General features: G+C 43.8%; 1 protein-coding gene across 1 annotated transcript in view; it reads left to right on the forward strand.

The window, feature by feature from the left end:
• The window catches only part of nlgn3a (neuroligin 3a), a 257,150-nt gene that overhangs the window by 195,097 nt on the left and 47,787 nt on the right, over positions 1-14,266 (forward strand). Inside the window, exon 5 of the mRNA XM_041195469.1 lies at positions 13,140-13,929. Within this exon, the coding sequence (XP_041051403.1) occupies positions 13,140-13,929 (790 nt within the window). The remainder of the gene's footprint in view (positions 1-13,139; positions 13,930-14,266) is intronic.

The following is a 14,266-nucleotide window of genomic DNA, read 5'->3' on the forward strand; positions in this document are numbered from 1 at the left end:
ATTTCCAGCATCCGCAGTTTTTTTGTTTTTTTCTTTGGTTACGGGCTACTTGTTGATGTTAGTCCTAGAGGTAGTCAGGCGCAGTTCATATCAGTCTCAACAACCTCAATCGACAGAAGTTGCCACTGAGCTTTAACTTCTGTTGTGGAGTGTTCAGTACTCTTTGCAACTCCTCATATACTGAAGCAGTTCATGCCCACATGCAGCAACACCTGGAAAACATTAAGGGTTGGGCTGATATATGACACGTGTTCCAGGCAATGATCATCTCTAACAAGAGAGAATCTAACTATCTCCCCTTGGCATTGAACATCTCTGAAGTTTGACACCATCCAGGACAAAACTTTTCCCTTTGACATCCATCTGTCTCGGAGACAATGGACTGTGCCCAGGGCGTAGGTCGCTTCTGTATTGAATGTGGTCTGTTTTGGCTGTAGAGACCAATTCATAAGTGGCAATGCCTTCTGCAGCTGGCACTGATAAATAGTGTTAGCCTGAGGGCGACTGATACTTTTTTGCTCCCAGCGGGCTCTCTTTTCCAACATCTGATCATTTCTTTTGCTCTCTGTTTTTTCCACACCCTTCCTGACTGCTTGTCAGCAGCAAGGACTTCCCATGCATTGATTCCAATCCCAGTTAGCTTGAAGACTCGCCTGCAGACAAAGGTGACCTGTTGGTCTGTCTCATGCCGATAGCAAGCTCACTCTTTGGGAATGCGGTCATCATCCATTCGGCTCATGTGACCCAGTCAACGAAGTTGCAGCTGACTCGAGGACTAACATGCTGAGGATCCCTGCATGCTAGTGTACTTTCATATTTGGCACTGTGTCTTGCCAGAAGATGCCCAATAGTCTTTTTTTTGCAAAAATATACTTTATTCATAAAATATGTGAAAGAACTTTACAAAATATTTCAAAATGGCCATCACGAAAGGTGCAATAATATTCAAGTTTTCCACATGGATCATGTCGCCCCCTGAGATGCTTCGATACAATCAAGGAACATTACAAACATTTCAAAATGGTCATAACAGATTAAGTTGCCCACATAGATCATGTTGCACTCTGAGGTGCTTCAATAAAATTGTGATACATGTAATATTCACTGCATACATTCAATGTGAGTCATACAGCCCGAGGGGTCTATACAATTCCCAGCCTCTCAGTGCTCTATACAATTCCCAGCCCCTCAGTGCACTAGACAATTCCCAGCCCCTCGGTGCATTATGACCTGAAAGGTCTTAGACAGCGACCTTTCCCCATTGCACCTCTGAGGCAGCTGCCTAAAGCTTTAGTGTGTCCTTCAGCACATAGTCCTGGACCTTGGAATGTGCCAGTCTGCACCCTTTGGTCGGGGACAACTCTTTGCACTGGAAGGCCAACAAGCTTCAGGCAGACCAAAGAGCGTCTTTCACCGAGTTGATGATTCTCCAGCTGCAGTTGATATTTGTCTTGGTGTATGTCCCCAGGAACAGCCTGTAAGCCCAGAACGTATCATGGAACTGGTTGTCTGAGGCAGCAGAGGTTGGAGTTGTTCAGCTACATTTCTTGGACAAAGCAACCTGCTTGATTCACACCCCATTCACCACCTTAAACATTCACTCCCTCCACTGCCAGCGGACAATGGTAGCAGTGTGTACCATCTGCAAATGCACTGCAGGAACTCACCAAGACTCCTTCAACAGCACCTTCCAAACCAGAGACCTCTACCATGTAGGAGAACAAGGGCTGCAAATGCATGGGAATATCACTACCTGCAAGTTGTCCTCCAGGTCACACCAACCTGACTTGGAACTATATCATTCCTTATTCACTGTCTCTGGGTCAAAATCCTGGAACTCACTTTCAATAGCACTGTGAGTGTACCTACATCAAATGGACTGCAGTGGTTCAATAAGTCTGCTAACCACCATCTTCTCAAGGGCAATTGGGATGAGCAATAAATGTTGGCCTTGCCAATGAATCTGAAATCCCAGGAATGAATAAAAAAACTTAGAGATGTTTCTCTCCCCTGTAAAGCATACAGGACTATTTCAATGACACTCTAAATAATCTCACAAGCACACGTACATTTTGAACATGAGGTATCAGCAGTCTTTTTTAACACTTGAACTGTATCTTAGATTTATTTTGAAATCTGTATTGCATCTCAAGCCCCACTGTAAGTTTCTCATCAATATATTCTCATCCCTTTCCTCCTTCAACCTCTGAACTGAGCAACTCGTCATCCTGTTTCATCTGTTCTGATGAAAGCTCATAGACCTAAGCATTCACTTTGTTTCTCTTTCCACAGATGTTGCCAGAACTGCTCAGTATTTCCAGCATTTTCAGTTTTTATTTTAGTTTTTTCCAGCATCCACAGTATTTTGATTTCCAACTCTTCATCCTCTTTTTCAGTTTCTATCTCAACTTATGTTGTCCCCTCTCCTACAATTTCACTGCTGCTTAACCCTCTTCAATCACACCCTTCCCATATTCACTGCATAGACCCTGCCATCACATGTGGCCTCTCTTATCATCTAATCACAGACAATGCCATCTCTGATAACTTCCTTGTCTCCTTAATCACTCACATCCCACTAACTCCTTCCAACCCCATTTCCGTTCCGAAGAACAGTCATAGTGGAGACAAAAATTTGGCCAGGATTTTAATGCCCACCAGCGGCAGGCATCATCATAGGAGGGACTTGAAAATTGGGACAGCGGCCAAAAGTCAATTGACTTTTTCGCAAGAGGGCCCGGAAAATCCTGGTCGTTAACTCCGTTTCTTTCCCCACAGAAGCTGCCAGACCAGCTTAGTTTTTCCAGCCCTTTGTTTTTATTCCTATTTCCTTGTTCAGTCAAGCCTACAGACTAGATATGACCGATGAAGGTGAGAAAGAATTTATGAGACAATTTTGGGGTGCTTAAGCCATAATTATATGTTTATGTGAGCAACACAAAACTAGAGTAGTTTCAGCTCAATAATCTGTATTAGTCCAAAAAGAAACCTACAAAGAATACTAGTGGTATAGCTTCACACAACATTCCTCATTAGCTGTTGACTGCTAAATGTCAGTGAAACATTAGACAGCACTACCACTACTCTCAGGTAGCATTGGTGAAGCTTCACACATCAGTATCCATACCTGTGAAATTCTCTTCCAGATTAAGCTCTTTTTCTTTTATTCAGAAGTTCAGATCAAGCGTTAACTATGGGCTGAATCTTACAGCAAACCGTAGTACCCGTGTTTCTGGCTAAAAAACCAGTGGCGGGCCTGTCCACGATAAAACCGCCTTCAAAACCCTCAGTGGGAGCAACATTAATTGGCTTAAGGCAACACTACTGTCCCTATTTTGGGAGGAAATCTCGCCATAGAAAGCTGCCAGCCAGTCCATTTGGCCAGCAGCTCTGTAGTCCCAGCAGCACCTGGTTTGAGTGGTGGCCACTGCTGGGATTACAGGCAGTTCCTGAAGAAAATGAGTTAATGGAGGCCAGAATTCAGGTAAGGCAGGTTAACAGCTCCAGCGAGAGAGGTAAGGTGGGATGAATGGAGGGCAAGGTTTCAGAAACCCGGTTTGGCGGGGGGGGGGGGGCATTAAAGAAGGAGCATGACCTTGGAGGGGCTGCTTCTAATGTGCATAGGGGACCCGTTAAAGAGGTTCACCCTCCTTGCCAGACACCAGCCCACGCAGCTAAAGCTGCTGAGCTACCCCTTTGGAGTAGGCCTTTCCCCGCCACGGGTAAATAGTGGCGAGTGCAAGATGAAGCCCTTAAGTGGCCATTAATTGGCAATTTAAGAGCCTCAATAGGACCAAGGGTGAGCGGACCACCCAGCAACTCCACCACTGCCCGTAAAATTGGAGGTAAATGGGGGGCAAGCAGGTAGGCAGTGAGAAGGCCACATGCTGCAGTTTATGAGACCTCCCCTCACCTTCAAAACCCGCAACTGGGAATTGAAAAAGCAGCCTCACCTCTTTCTGAACCAGGGTGGAATGTACGTATGAGAGTATGAAAAATCTGTCACTTGTTTTACCAGCCGCTAGATCCAATTTAATTGACAGGTGTCCTTGTCAGAACGTCTAACATTGAACCCTGCTGTTAATCAAACTAATGTACAGAGAGAAAAAAACGCACTGGATCTGGTTGATGAGAGATTCAACAGTAGATGAGATGAGAGTTGTGAGCCTGAGCTCTGTACGTAAGAGCTGGGAAATTGGGAATGAGCCAGAAAGCCAAGGTTTTCAGATACAATTTAGAACATGGTAGACAAGGATTGGGTTCTGTGCTCACAGTACTTTGACCTTGTATGCTTGGGAATTACTGCACTTTGTAAATATGACCTGGGGATTTGATGTGGGGAGAAGAAAAATAGAACCTTATGAAAGAGAAAATGGAGCTTAACAATGTCTTTTTAAAATTTAAAATATTTATGTTATACTGTTCATTAGAGTTGCGAACTGAAACTCTTGTTATGAGATTCAATATATAGAAAGCTGCTTCTCAAGCCATCAATAAAACGGATCATCTTCCACACAGCGTAAGATTCTCATTAGAATTATTCCAGGCAAAGTCATTAAGATTAGCTGGAGGCTAATAACACAAATGTGCACACTATCTTCCATTTTATTATATTAAAGGGGCAGTTTTAACCCTACCCACCTTGCTTGTGGCTTCCTGTACCAATGCCACTATCTTGAACTTTAATCTGCTTTTTTTGAGCTGTATGCCTGAAGCCCACCAAAATCTTTGCCTCACACCACCACCATGCCCTCCCTCCACCCATCCACCAATCCCCCACATCCCAGTCAATCTGGTACTTAATTTAGGTTAAAAATTAGGGCTTGAAAGTTTGCAGTAGGACACATATTAATTCTGAATGAAGACTGTATCAATTGCTTAATAGCACTTCTGGGTTTCAAAAGTGGAATTCTCAGCTGTTATTACAAACAAGCATTTTGAAGAAATTAGTCCAGAAATCAGGAAATGGAGGAGGGAGCTTTGCTGGTAGGTAATAGAAACTGGCATCCAAGAGGTGCTCCCAATTTTTGATTGTATACATGTTGTATATTAATATTCTAAGGATGGAAATGTAGGGCAGTATAATACAGGTAAAAGAAATGTTATATAGTTTTCATGCCTCACCCAAAGTTTGTCTTGGAAAACCTTTGGATAATAGAAATGGGAGTAATGGAGGATTCACAGGGTTGTTGAATGAGCTTGCAACTGGGATTGTAATAATCAAATAGCGTTTAAATATCTGAGGGCTTGGCAGTAACAATATTACTATAACATGAATGAGGGTAATAGTATTGGTACCAAGGTTTCAATCTTAATAGGGTAATATATATTATGGAGCATAACTCTACACTATAAGTAAAACATTACCATGTATCACTGGGAACAACAGAAACATTAGCATCATCAAACAAAGAATAGAATCAAGACCCATTGTGAATTACACTAGGAAGGTTGAAAATAATACAATAAAAATTAGGTAAATTTGTAGTTAGAGGACAGATTACACTGAACATGGATTTTAAAGTCCTTTGGATTACAGAGGAAAGGAAGACTGGGAGATAAAGATTTTCAAAATATTGAAGCCTTGTGAAGGATTAAATTTGAATAGGAGGTTGGGGGAGAAGGGAAATAAACCTTGAGATCATTACAGTGAGCGTGCAAGAAGGAGGGAAAGCATGCACGGCCATATATTGGACAATCAGAGTAGCACTATTAATGGTAATGTTGGTGAAATAGAGACTTAAAATGTGCTGCCAGAGAGACAGGAAGAGGGGTCAGAGACTAGAGGTAAGACGGATGCTTATCAGATGACAAGCCTTTTCTTGTGGCATGAAAATGGCTATGAGAAAACAGTTATAAGAGCTTAGATAATGGAAGAGTATTTAACTTTGAATAGGTTTGGGCTTTATAGATTATTAAGAGTTGTCGAAGGGAAAAGTGTTTGGTGTGGAAGAGGAAGCTATTTGGAGGCAGCTGTACCCCATGCCACTGAGAAAAACATAATAAATGGCTTTAGCGTTATAGTCAATGTTGTTCTGTAGGCAGATCATGTAGTCATTCTGCGACAGCTGCAGTCTACAAACAACAGTAAAACATTATTCTGTTTATTGTGGGAGGAATATTTCTCACCAGAGGAATATTCCTCATTGAGAGTAACAAGCCAATAATAACATTGTGCCAGCAGGTTAAAAGTCCGACGTTCTTGAAATAGCCTCAGAATTCACACGACAATCCTTGATGATTATTAAGTAGTCACATGTGCTTATTTAAATATGTAGCATGATTACATCAGTCTCCGTAAAATATCAAAACTCTGTCCTAAAACTAATGTGATTCCTAATCTATATTTGTTTGTCCTCGGTTTTCTGAACAGAGGGTTTTTTACAGATCAGTCACAGTTACCTAGAAGCCTGCTTCTGAAATAATGTTGAAGCTAAGAGGACTAAATCAAAAATATAATTGCATTGTAGTAGAAAGGAGAGGTAGACAATCTCATTAAATAAAACATTAGGAATTGGAAACAATTGGGAAAACCCAGACCTTTCTAATCCAATTAATTATGAATGTGACATTCATGCCATAAATGTGTAATGCTTTGCTAATCCCCTAATATTTTTTGTCACTTAAGTAAAAAAATAACGCTGTGGGTGAGGACTGTGAATGTAAAATGCCCTTAGCTTTCTAGCTTTTCTGTAATCTATGATTGTGGGCTCAGAAGTTGTTTATTCCATTGATGAAAGAACAAAAGGGCACATCCTGCTGACATCAGTGAGAGGTGTTTACTTAACAACAACCAACACTTGAGGTTTAAGGCGACACAGCTCTGATTTACTAGCAGTTGTACGTTTTTTGTTACACTTTCTAATATTTCTGCTTCAGTATAACTGGTAACTTCTTTTACAGTTCTGTTGCTCTTGGTTCAAATATCAAACTCACAAGTGGAGAGATGGGAAGTCAGGAATAACGGCAACTTTAAAAAGCTTATTTTACTTATAGCTCTTTTAATGTAGCAGAAACAGCAAAGAGCAATCAATCGGGAAGTAAGAGAGAAGCTAGAGTAGGTGACAGAAGTTACAGGGCCAATAATTGGACAAAAGTATTGCATTCATGGTGGAGGTGGGCAGCATACAAATTTAGTGCTGCCACTTCATTTCTGTGATCATAGCATAGCGCCAAGAGGCTGCCACTTTGCTTTCTAAATCTACATCAGCAGGGGGCTGAGCAGCATTGTGCTGAGAGCAGGTGTTGCAGCCAGCCTTCTGTTCTTGAAGAGAGTCTGTCCCTCTTAAAGGGAGACTGCACTGAATGACAGGAGGCTGCTGCTGACTACCATTGCTTCAGTTCTAAGTAAGGAAAATGAAACACCAGTAGGCAAGGGGCTCAAAGGTCACTGAAACAGCTCTGGAGGACTTAGTGGTGGAGGTGGAGAAGAGGAGAGGGGCCTTAATTCTGTAAGGAGTACAGAGGGCCTCAAGAGCAACTCTCAGAACAGGAAGGTCAATTTCTTTTTGTTATTCGTTCATGGATGTGGGCATCGCTGGATAGGCCATCATTTATTGCCCATCCCTAATTGCCCTTGAGAAGGTGGTGGTGAGCTGCCTTCTTAAACTGCTGCAGTTCATGTGTTGGGAGCCAAATGTTGTTAGGGAAGGAGTTCGAGGATTTTGACCCAGCAACAGCAAAGGAATCACGGTATATTTCCAAGTCAGGATGGTCAGCCAAGCTTGGAGGGGAACTTCCAGATGGTGGTGTTCCCAATGGATATTGATAGTGGGGGAATTCAGTGATGGTAATGGAAAAGTCAAAGGGTGATGGTTGGATTCTCTCTTGTTGGAGAAGGTCATTGCCTGGTACTTTTGTGGCGTGAATGTTACTGGCCACTTGTCAGCCCAAGCCTAGATATTATCCAGGCCTTTTTGCAATTGGACATGGACCGCTTCAGTATTTCAGTAGTCGCGAATGGTGCTGAACATTATGCAATCATCAGCAAACATCCCTACTTCTGACCTCATGATGAAAGGTAGGTGATTGACACTACCCTGAGGAACTCATGCAGTGACGTCCTGGAACCGAGATGACTGACCTCCAACAATCATGACCATCTTCCTTTGTGTCAGGTATGAATCCAATCTGATTCCCATTGATTCCAGTTTTGCTAGAGCTCCTTGAAGTTAGACTCGTTCAAATGCTGCTTTTATATCAAGGGCAGTCACTCTCATCAGTCTGGAGTTCAGCTCTTGTTTGAACCAAGGCTGTAATGTGGTCAGGAACTGAGTGGCCCTGGTGGAACCCAAACTGAGTGTCAGTGAACAAATTATTCCTAAGAAAGTGCCACTTGATACCACTGTTGGTAACCCCTTCCATCACTTTATTGATGATCAAGAGTAGACTGGTGGGGTGGTAACTGGCTGCATTGGATTTGTCCTGCTTTTTGTGTACAGGACATACCTGGGCAATTTTCCACATAGCCGGGTAGATACCAGTGTTGTAGCTGTAATGGAATGGCTTGGCTAGGGGTGTGACAAGTTCAGAAGCACAATTCTTCAATACTATTGCCAGAATATTGTCGGGGCCCACAGCCTTTGCAGTGACTTCAGTCATTTCTTGGTATCGTGTGGAATGAATTGAATTGGCTGAAGACTGGCATCTGTGATGCCGGGGACCTCTGGTGGAGGCCAAGATGGATCATCCACTCGGCACTTCTGGCTGAAGATTGTTGCAAATGCTTCAACCTTATCTTTTGCACTGATGAGCTTAGATCTGATCTCTCGGCTGTGGAATCACTTAGCTCTGTTTATCACTTGCTGTTTCTGCTGTTTGGCACACAAGTAGTCCTGTGTTGTAGCTTCACCAGGTTGACATCTCCTTTTTAGGTAGGCCTGGGGCTGCTCCTGGCATGCCCTCCTGCACTCTTCATTAAACGAGGGTTGATTCCTGACTTGGTTGTTAGAGTGGGGGATATGCCAGGCTATGAGGTTACAGAATGTGGTTGAGTACAATTCTGCTGCTGCTGATAGCCCACAGGGCCTCATGGTTGCCCAGTCTTGAGTTGGTAGATCTGTTTGAAATCTATCTCCTTTAGCATGGTGGTAGTGCCACACAACACGTTGAAGGGTGTCCTCAATGTGAAGACAAGACCTTATTTCCACAAATTCTATGCGGTGGTCACTCTTTCCAATACTATCATGAACAGATGTTTCATGAACAGGCAGATTGGTGAGGATCTGATCAAATATGTTCTTCCCTCTTGTTGATTCCCTCACCACCTGCCACAGACCCAGTCTATCAACTATGTCCTTTAGGACTCGGTCAGCTCGGTCAGTGATGGTGCTACTTACTGGTGATGGACATTGAAGTCCCTGTGTCTGGTCTCAAGGAGCTGGCAGTAGTGATGTGGTCAAAGTCAGTGAATGCATCTTCACATGACATCTCCTACCCAGCCTCTCCCATTGCTCAATGCATCACACCGGCATCACCCACCCATAAGCACTCTTGATACTGAGACTCACGCCCAACATACAGATACTGCACCACACCCTCAAAAGCTATCAAGATTGCCAGCCGCTCACATACCTCTCACTGGCTCCAAATTTCTCCAGTTATTCAGCTGTGGTAAGCACATCATGCAAATCCATGCAACACAACCACTGGCCTTTTCCCTTCCCCATTGCTAGACAATGTGGCACACAATAGAAAAGAATAGAACAGAGTTGCTGGGGACAGGATACCAGCATCTCCTGGGTCCTACTGAGGAGATAGCTCTCTGCATCAGGGGGCCGGCTGCGACAGAGCCCACGGCATTGACTTTGCCGAGAACATTGAGGATGATGGTGTGTTTCTGCCTTATGTCCTAGCTCACCGTCAATCTGCTCTTTGATGTGATGAGCAAGCTGCAGATGGTGTAATGGTGGACCTCTTGCTTTACACCCCACCCTTCCTTTCCTGACCCTAACCTTTCTCTTCTGATTTTCTGCTTTCAGACGCCCAGGACTGCTGCCTGTCAAACCACAGGAAGTGGAGAGCGAGAGAGCAGCAACATACCACTGATGAAGAGGCTCTGTCACTTAATTTGACACTCTCAGCCAGCAGCTGAGATACTGGTGCTGCATACACCTTGGAAACTGGTATAGAGTTGGGTTCAGCACTTGGTGTTTCACAGGGCATAACTGGGCTTCAGCCATGCAAGGGTAAAGAATGGTTCATTTGTCAGCTTACCGGAGGGTGAGCTAACAGACCAGTCCTGCTGCAGGGAACTCAGATAAGGCCCATGTGACATAGAAGAATGCTGATGGGTAAGCACAGCATTTTTTATGCCATCCCTAATTGCCCTTGAGTAGGTGGTGGCTGCCTTCTTGAACTGCTGCAGTCTGTGTGGTGTAGGTACACCACGGTGCTATTAGGGAGGGCATTCCAGGATTTTGATCCAGTGACGTTGATGGAACAGCAATTTATTTCCAAGTCAGGATGGTGTGTATATTTTACTAAAAGAAAGACTTGCATTTATATAGCACTTTTCACAATTGCTGGATGTCCCAAGTACTTTACACCCAATGAAGTAATTCTCAAGTATAGTCACAGTTGTATTGTTGTTAATTGGCCCGCCAGTGTGAAATCGCCTTCCGGCCTTGATTGCGGGCAGCGGTCAGCTTCCCGACTGCCACCGCCCAGCCCTGCCCAGCCCGCCCGCCAAGGTCAAAATTCTGCCCATGGAAACTTTTACGTCCACCAGAGAGGATAGAGGTGGCCTCAGTTTAATGTGTTATCCAAAATATGGCACCTCCAACAGTGCAGCGCTCCCTGAGTACTGCACTGAATTGTCAGTTCAGCTACATTTCCTATATCACAACAGTGATTACACTTCAAAAGTACGCCTTTGGCTGTAAAACATTTTGGTGTTTGTGGACAAATCCTGGATTGGGACTTGAACCTGTAACCTTGTGATCCAGGGATAAGAGTGCTACCAACTGAGTTACAGTTGATACTTGGAAGTGGTGATGTTCCCATAAACCTGCTGTCCTTGTCTTTCTGGGTGGTAAAGGTCATAGGTTTGAAAGGTGCTGTCAAAGAAACCTTGGTGAGTTGCTACTGTGCATCTTGCAGATGATACATGCTGCAGCCACAGTGTACCAGTGGAGTGAATGTTTAAGGTGGTAGATGAGGTGCTGATCAAATCAACTGCTTTGAACCATATAAACCAAGCTCCTGAGTGTTGTTGGAACTACATTCATCCAGGCAAGTGGAGAATAGTCCAACGCACTCCTGACTTGAGGCTTGCTGATGGTGGCAAGGCTTTCGAGAGTCAGATAACAAGTCACTCACTTTCCAGCCTCTGACCTGGTCTTGTAGCCACAGTGTTTATCTGGCTGGTCCAGTTAAGTTTCTGGTCAGTGCTAAGTCCAAGGATGTTGATGGGGGGTTGGGGTTGGAGTGGTGTGGGTGGGGGGGTGGGGGGGGGGGTGGAATTTAATGATGGCAATGTTATTGAATGTCAAAAGAAAATGGCTTGACTCTCTATTGCTGGAGATGGGCATTGCCTGGCACAAATATTACTTGCCACTTACTAGCCTAAGCCTGAATGTTGTTCAGGTTTTGCTGCATGTGTGTATGGACTACTTCATTATAAGGAGCTGCAAATGGAACTGAACTTTGTGCAACTGTGAGCGAGCATCCTGCCTTCTTACCTTATGATGAAAGGAAGATATTTGATGAAGCAGCTGAAGATGCTTGGGTCAAGGAAACTGGTTTGTGGAATTCCTAAAGCGATGTCCTGGGCTAAGCTGGCTGGCCTCCAGCAATCACAACCACCTTCCTTGGGATATGCCAAGCCATGAGGTTATGGATTATGATTGTACTGCTGCAGATGACCCAGAGCGTCTCATGGATGCCCAGTTTTGAGCTGCCAGTTCTGTTCTGAAACTATACCGTTTAGCACAGTGGTATTGGCAAACACGATAGAGGGTGTCCTAAGTGTGAAGGCAGAACTTCATCACCACAAAGACTGGAAAGTGGTCATTCCAACCAAAAGAATCTGCACGTGCTGGATTGGTGAAAACGAGTTCAAGTAGGTTTTTCCCTTGCGTTGGATCTCTCACCACCTGCCACAAATCCATTCTGGCAGCCATATTCTTCAGGAATTGGTTAGCTCAGAGAGTGCTACTGAGCCACATTTTGAGATGCACATTCTTGCTACCCTCTGTGCTTCTTCCAATTGTTGTTCAACATGCAGAAGTGCTGATTCATCACCCGAATGAAGCTGATAGGTGGTAATCAGTGGAAGGTTGCCTTGCTCATGTTTGATCCGATGCCGTGGCATTCAGAATCAATGTTGAGTACCCCCAGAGCCACTCTTTCCTGGCTGTGTATCATTTTGCTGCCACCTCTGATGGGCCTGTCCTGCCAATGGGACAGGACATACCCAGAGATGTTGATGAAGAATTCTGGGATATTTACTGAAATAAGGGCAGAGGTTGCAGGATAGAGTGAGGGAATGAATGGAATGGTGAATGAGGATGAGGATTCTGAAGTCAGTGGGTTGGGATATGAAAAGCAATGGAGATTGGCAAAGGCAGAATAATAGATGATAGATGAATTAAATATAGAGTGGAATAGGGCACAGGTGACAAAGTTCTGGTGAGTTGAAATTTATGTAATTTGGTGTTTTGCAAGTCAAGCTTTGAAGTTCCAGGTACAGTTGGGTGAGTTGCAATGGAGGCACCTTCCTTGGGATATGCCAAGCCATGAGGTTATGGATTATGGTGGAAAACAATTTTACTGCTGCAGATGACCCAGAGCATCTCATGAAGTTCAGTTCATGGTCAAACAAGACATGATAAGGGCAATGTTGAGTTTAAACTGAACAAGTTACTAGAAGTGAAGTAGAATTGCGCAAGCTTATGGAATTCCTGCCAAAAACTAAACCATGAATTGAATTAAAAGAAGCTATCATTGGAAGGCCATTAAAGTGACAGTATAAATGGTGCATTTCTGAAAAATGAGGAGGTGATTGAAGGATAGAGAGAGAAGGTGAGCAAGTGGAGTTGTTCTCTGACAGAATGATGAATTTGTGGGGGCTAATAGATTTTTCTGGTTCCTAAAATTCTTATTTTTTAACTTTTCATACTCTCTGATTTTGTCCTCAGGCCTTTTCCAAAGAGCGATTATTCAGAGTGGGTCAGCCTTATCAAGCTGGGCAGTGAATTACCAGCCAGCAAAGTATACAAGATTACTAGCGGAGAAGGTGGGCTGCAACATGCTGGATACTCTTGACATGGTGGACTGCCTGAGGCAAAAATCCTTCAAGGAACTAGTAGAACAGGACATCAAGCCAGCACAGTATCATGTTGCATTTGGCCCAGTCATTGACGGAGATGTTATACCGGATGATCCTGAAATTCTGATGGAGCAGGGAGAGTTTCTAAATTATGACATCATGTTGGGAGTCAATCAAGGAGAAGGATTCAAATTTGTGGAGTGGATAGTAGATCAGGATGATGGGATATCTGGAAGCGACTTTGATTTCACTGTTTCTAAGTTTGTGGATAACCTTTACGGCTACCCTGAGGGTAAGGACACACTCCGGGAGACAATCAAATTCATGTACACTGACTGGGCAGACCGTGACAATCCTGAGACACGACGGAAAACTTTAGTCGCTCTTTTTACTGATCATCAGTGGGTAGAGCCTGCAGTGGTAACAGCCGATCTGCATGCTCGTTATGGCTCTCCTACATACTTCTACGCCTTCTACCATCACTGTCAGAGTGACATGAAACCAGCCTGGTCTGACGCATCCCATGGTGATGAAGTACCCTATGTTTTTGGGATCCCCATGGTTGGACCGACGGATCTATTCCCATGCAACTTTTCCAAAAATGATGTGATGCTTAGTGCTGTTGTCATGACGTACTGGACAAATTTTGCCAAAACTGGGTAAGCAGCATATTTATTTATGCTAGTAGTTATTCATTCAATGAGGATGACATAAGGGTACCAACTGAAGAATATGGAAATATACATGGACAAAATGGTGCTTTTGCATTTGGTGTAGCAGATCATTGTAAGAACGATTACCAGGTGACACTGAGCTCTATAGGCTAAAAACTTTCTGGGGTAGAAGTTCACCTTTGTTGTGCCAAGCCTATGGCTATAAAACAGACAATGCAATGACAGATTTTAGCAATAGGGAGGGCTGTACCAGATTTATGCAAGTACTTATGCCACTGTTCAATTCAGCAGCACCTTTTATTAGGCAGCAATAGAGGTTGCC

The sequence above is a fragment of the Carcharodon carcharias genome, chromosome 9, assembly GCF_017639515.1.
Source record: "Carcharodon carcharias isolate sCarCar2 chromosome 9, sCarCar2.pri, whole genome shotgun sequence".
NCBI classification, from domain to species: Eukaryota; Metazoa; Chordata; class Chondrichthyes; order Lamniformes; family Lamnidae; genus Carcharodon; species Carcharodon carcharias.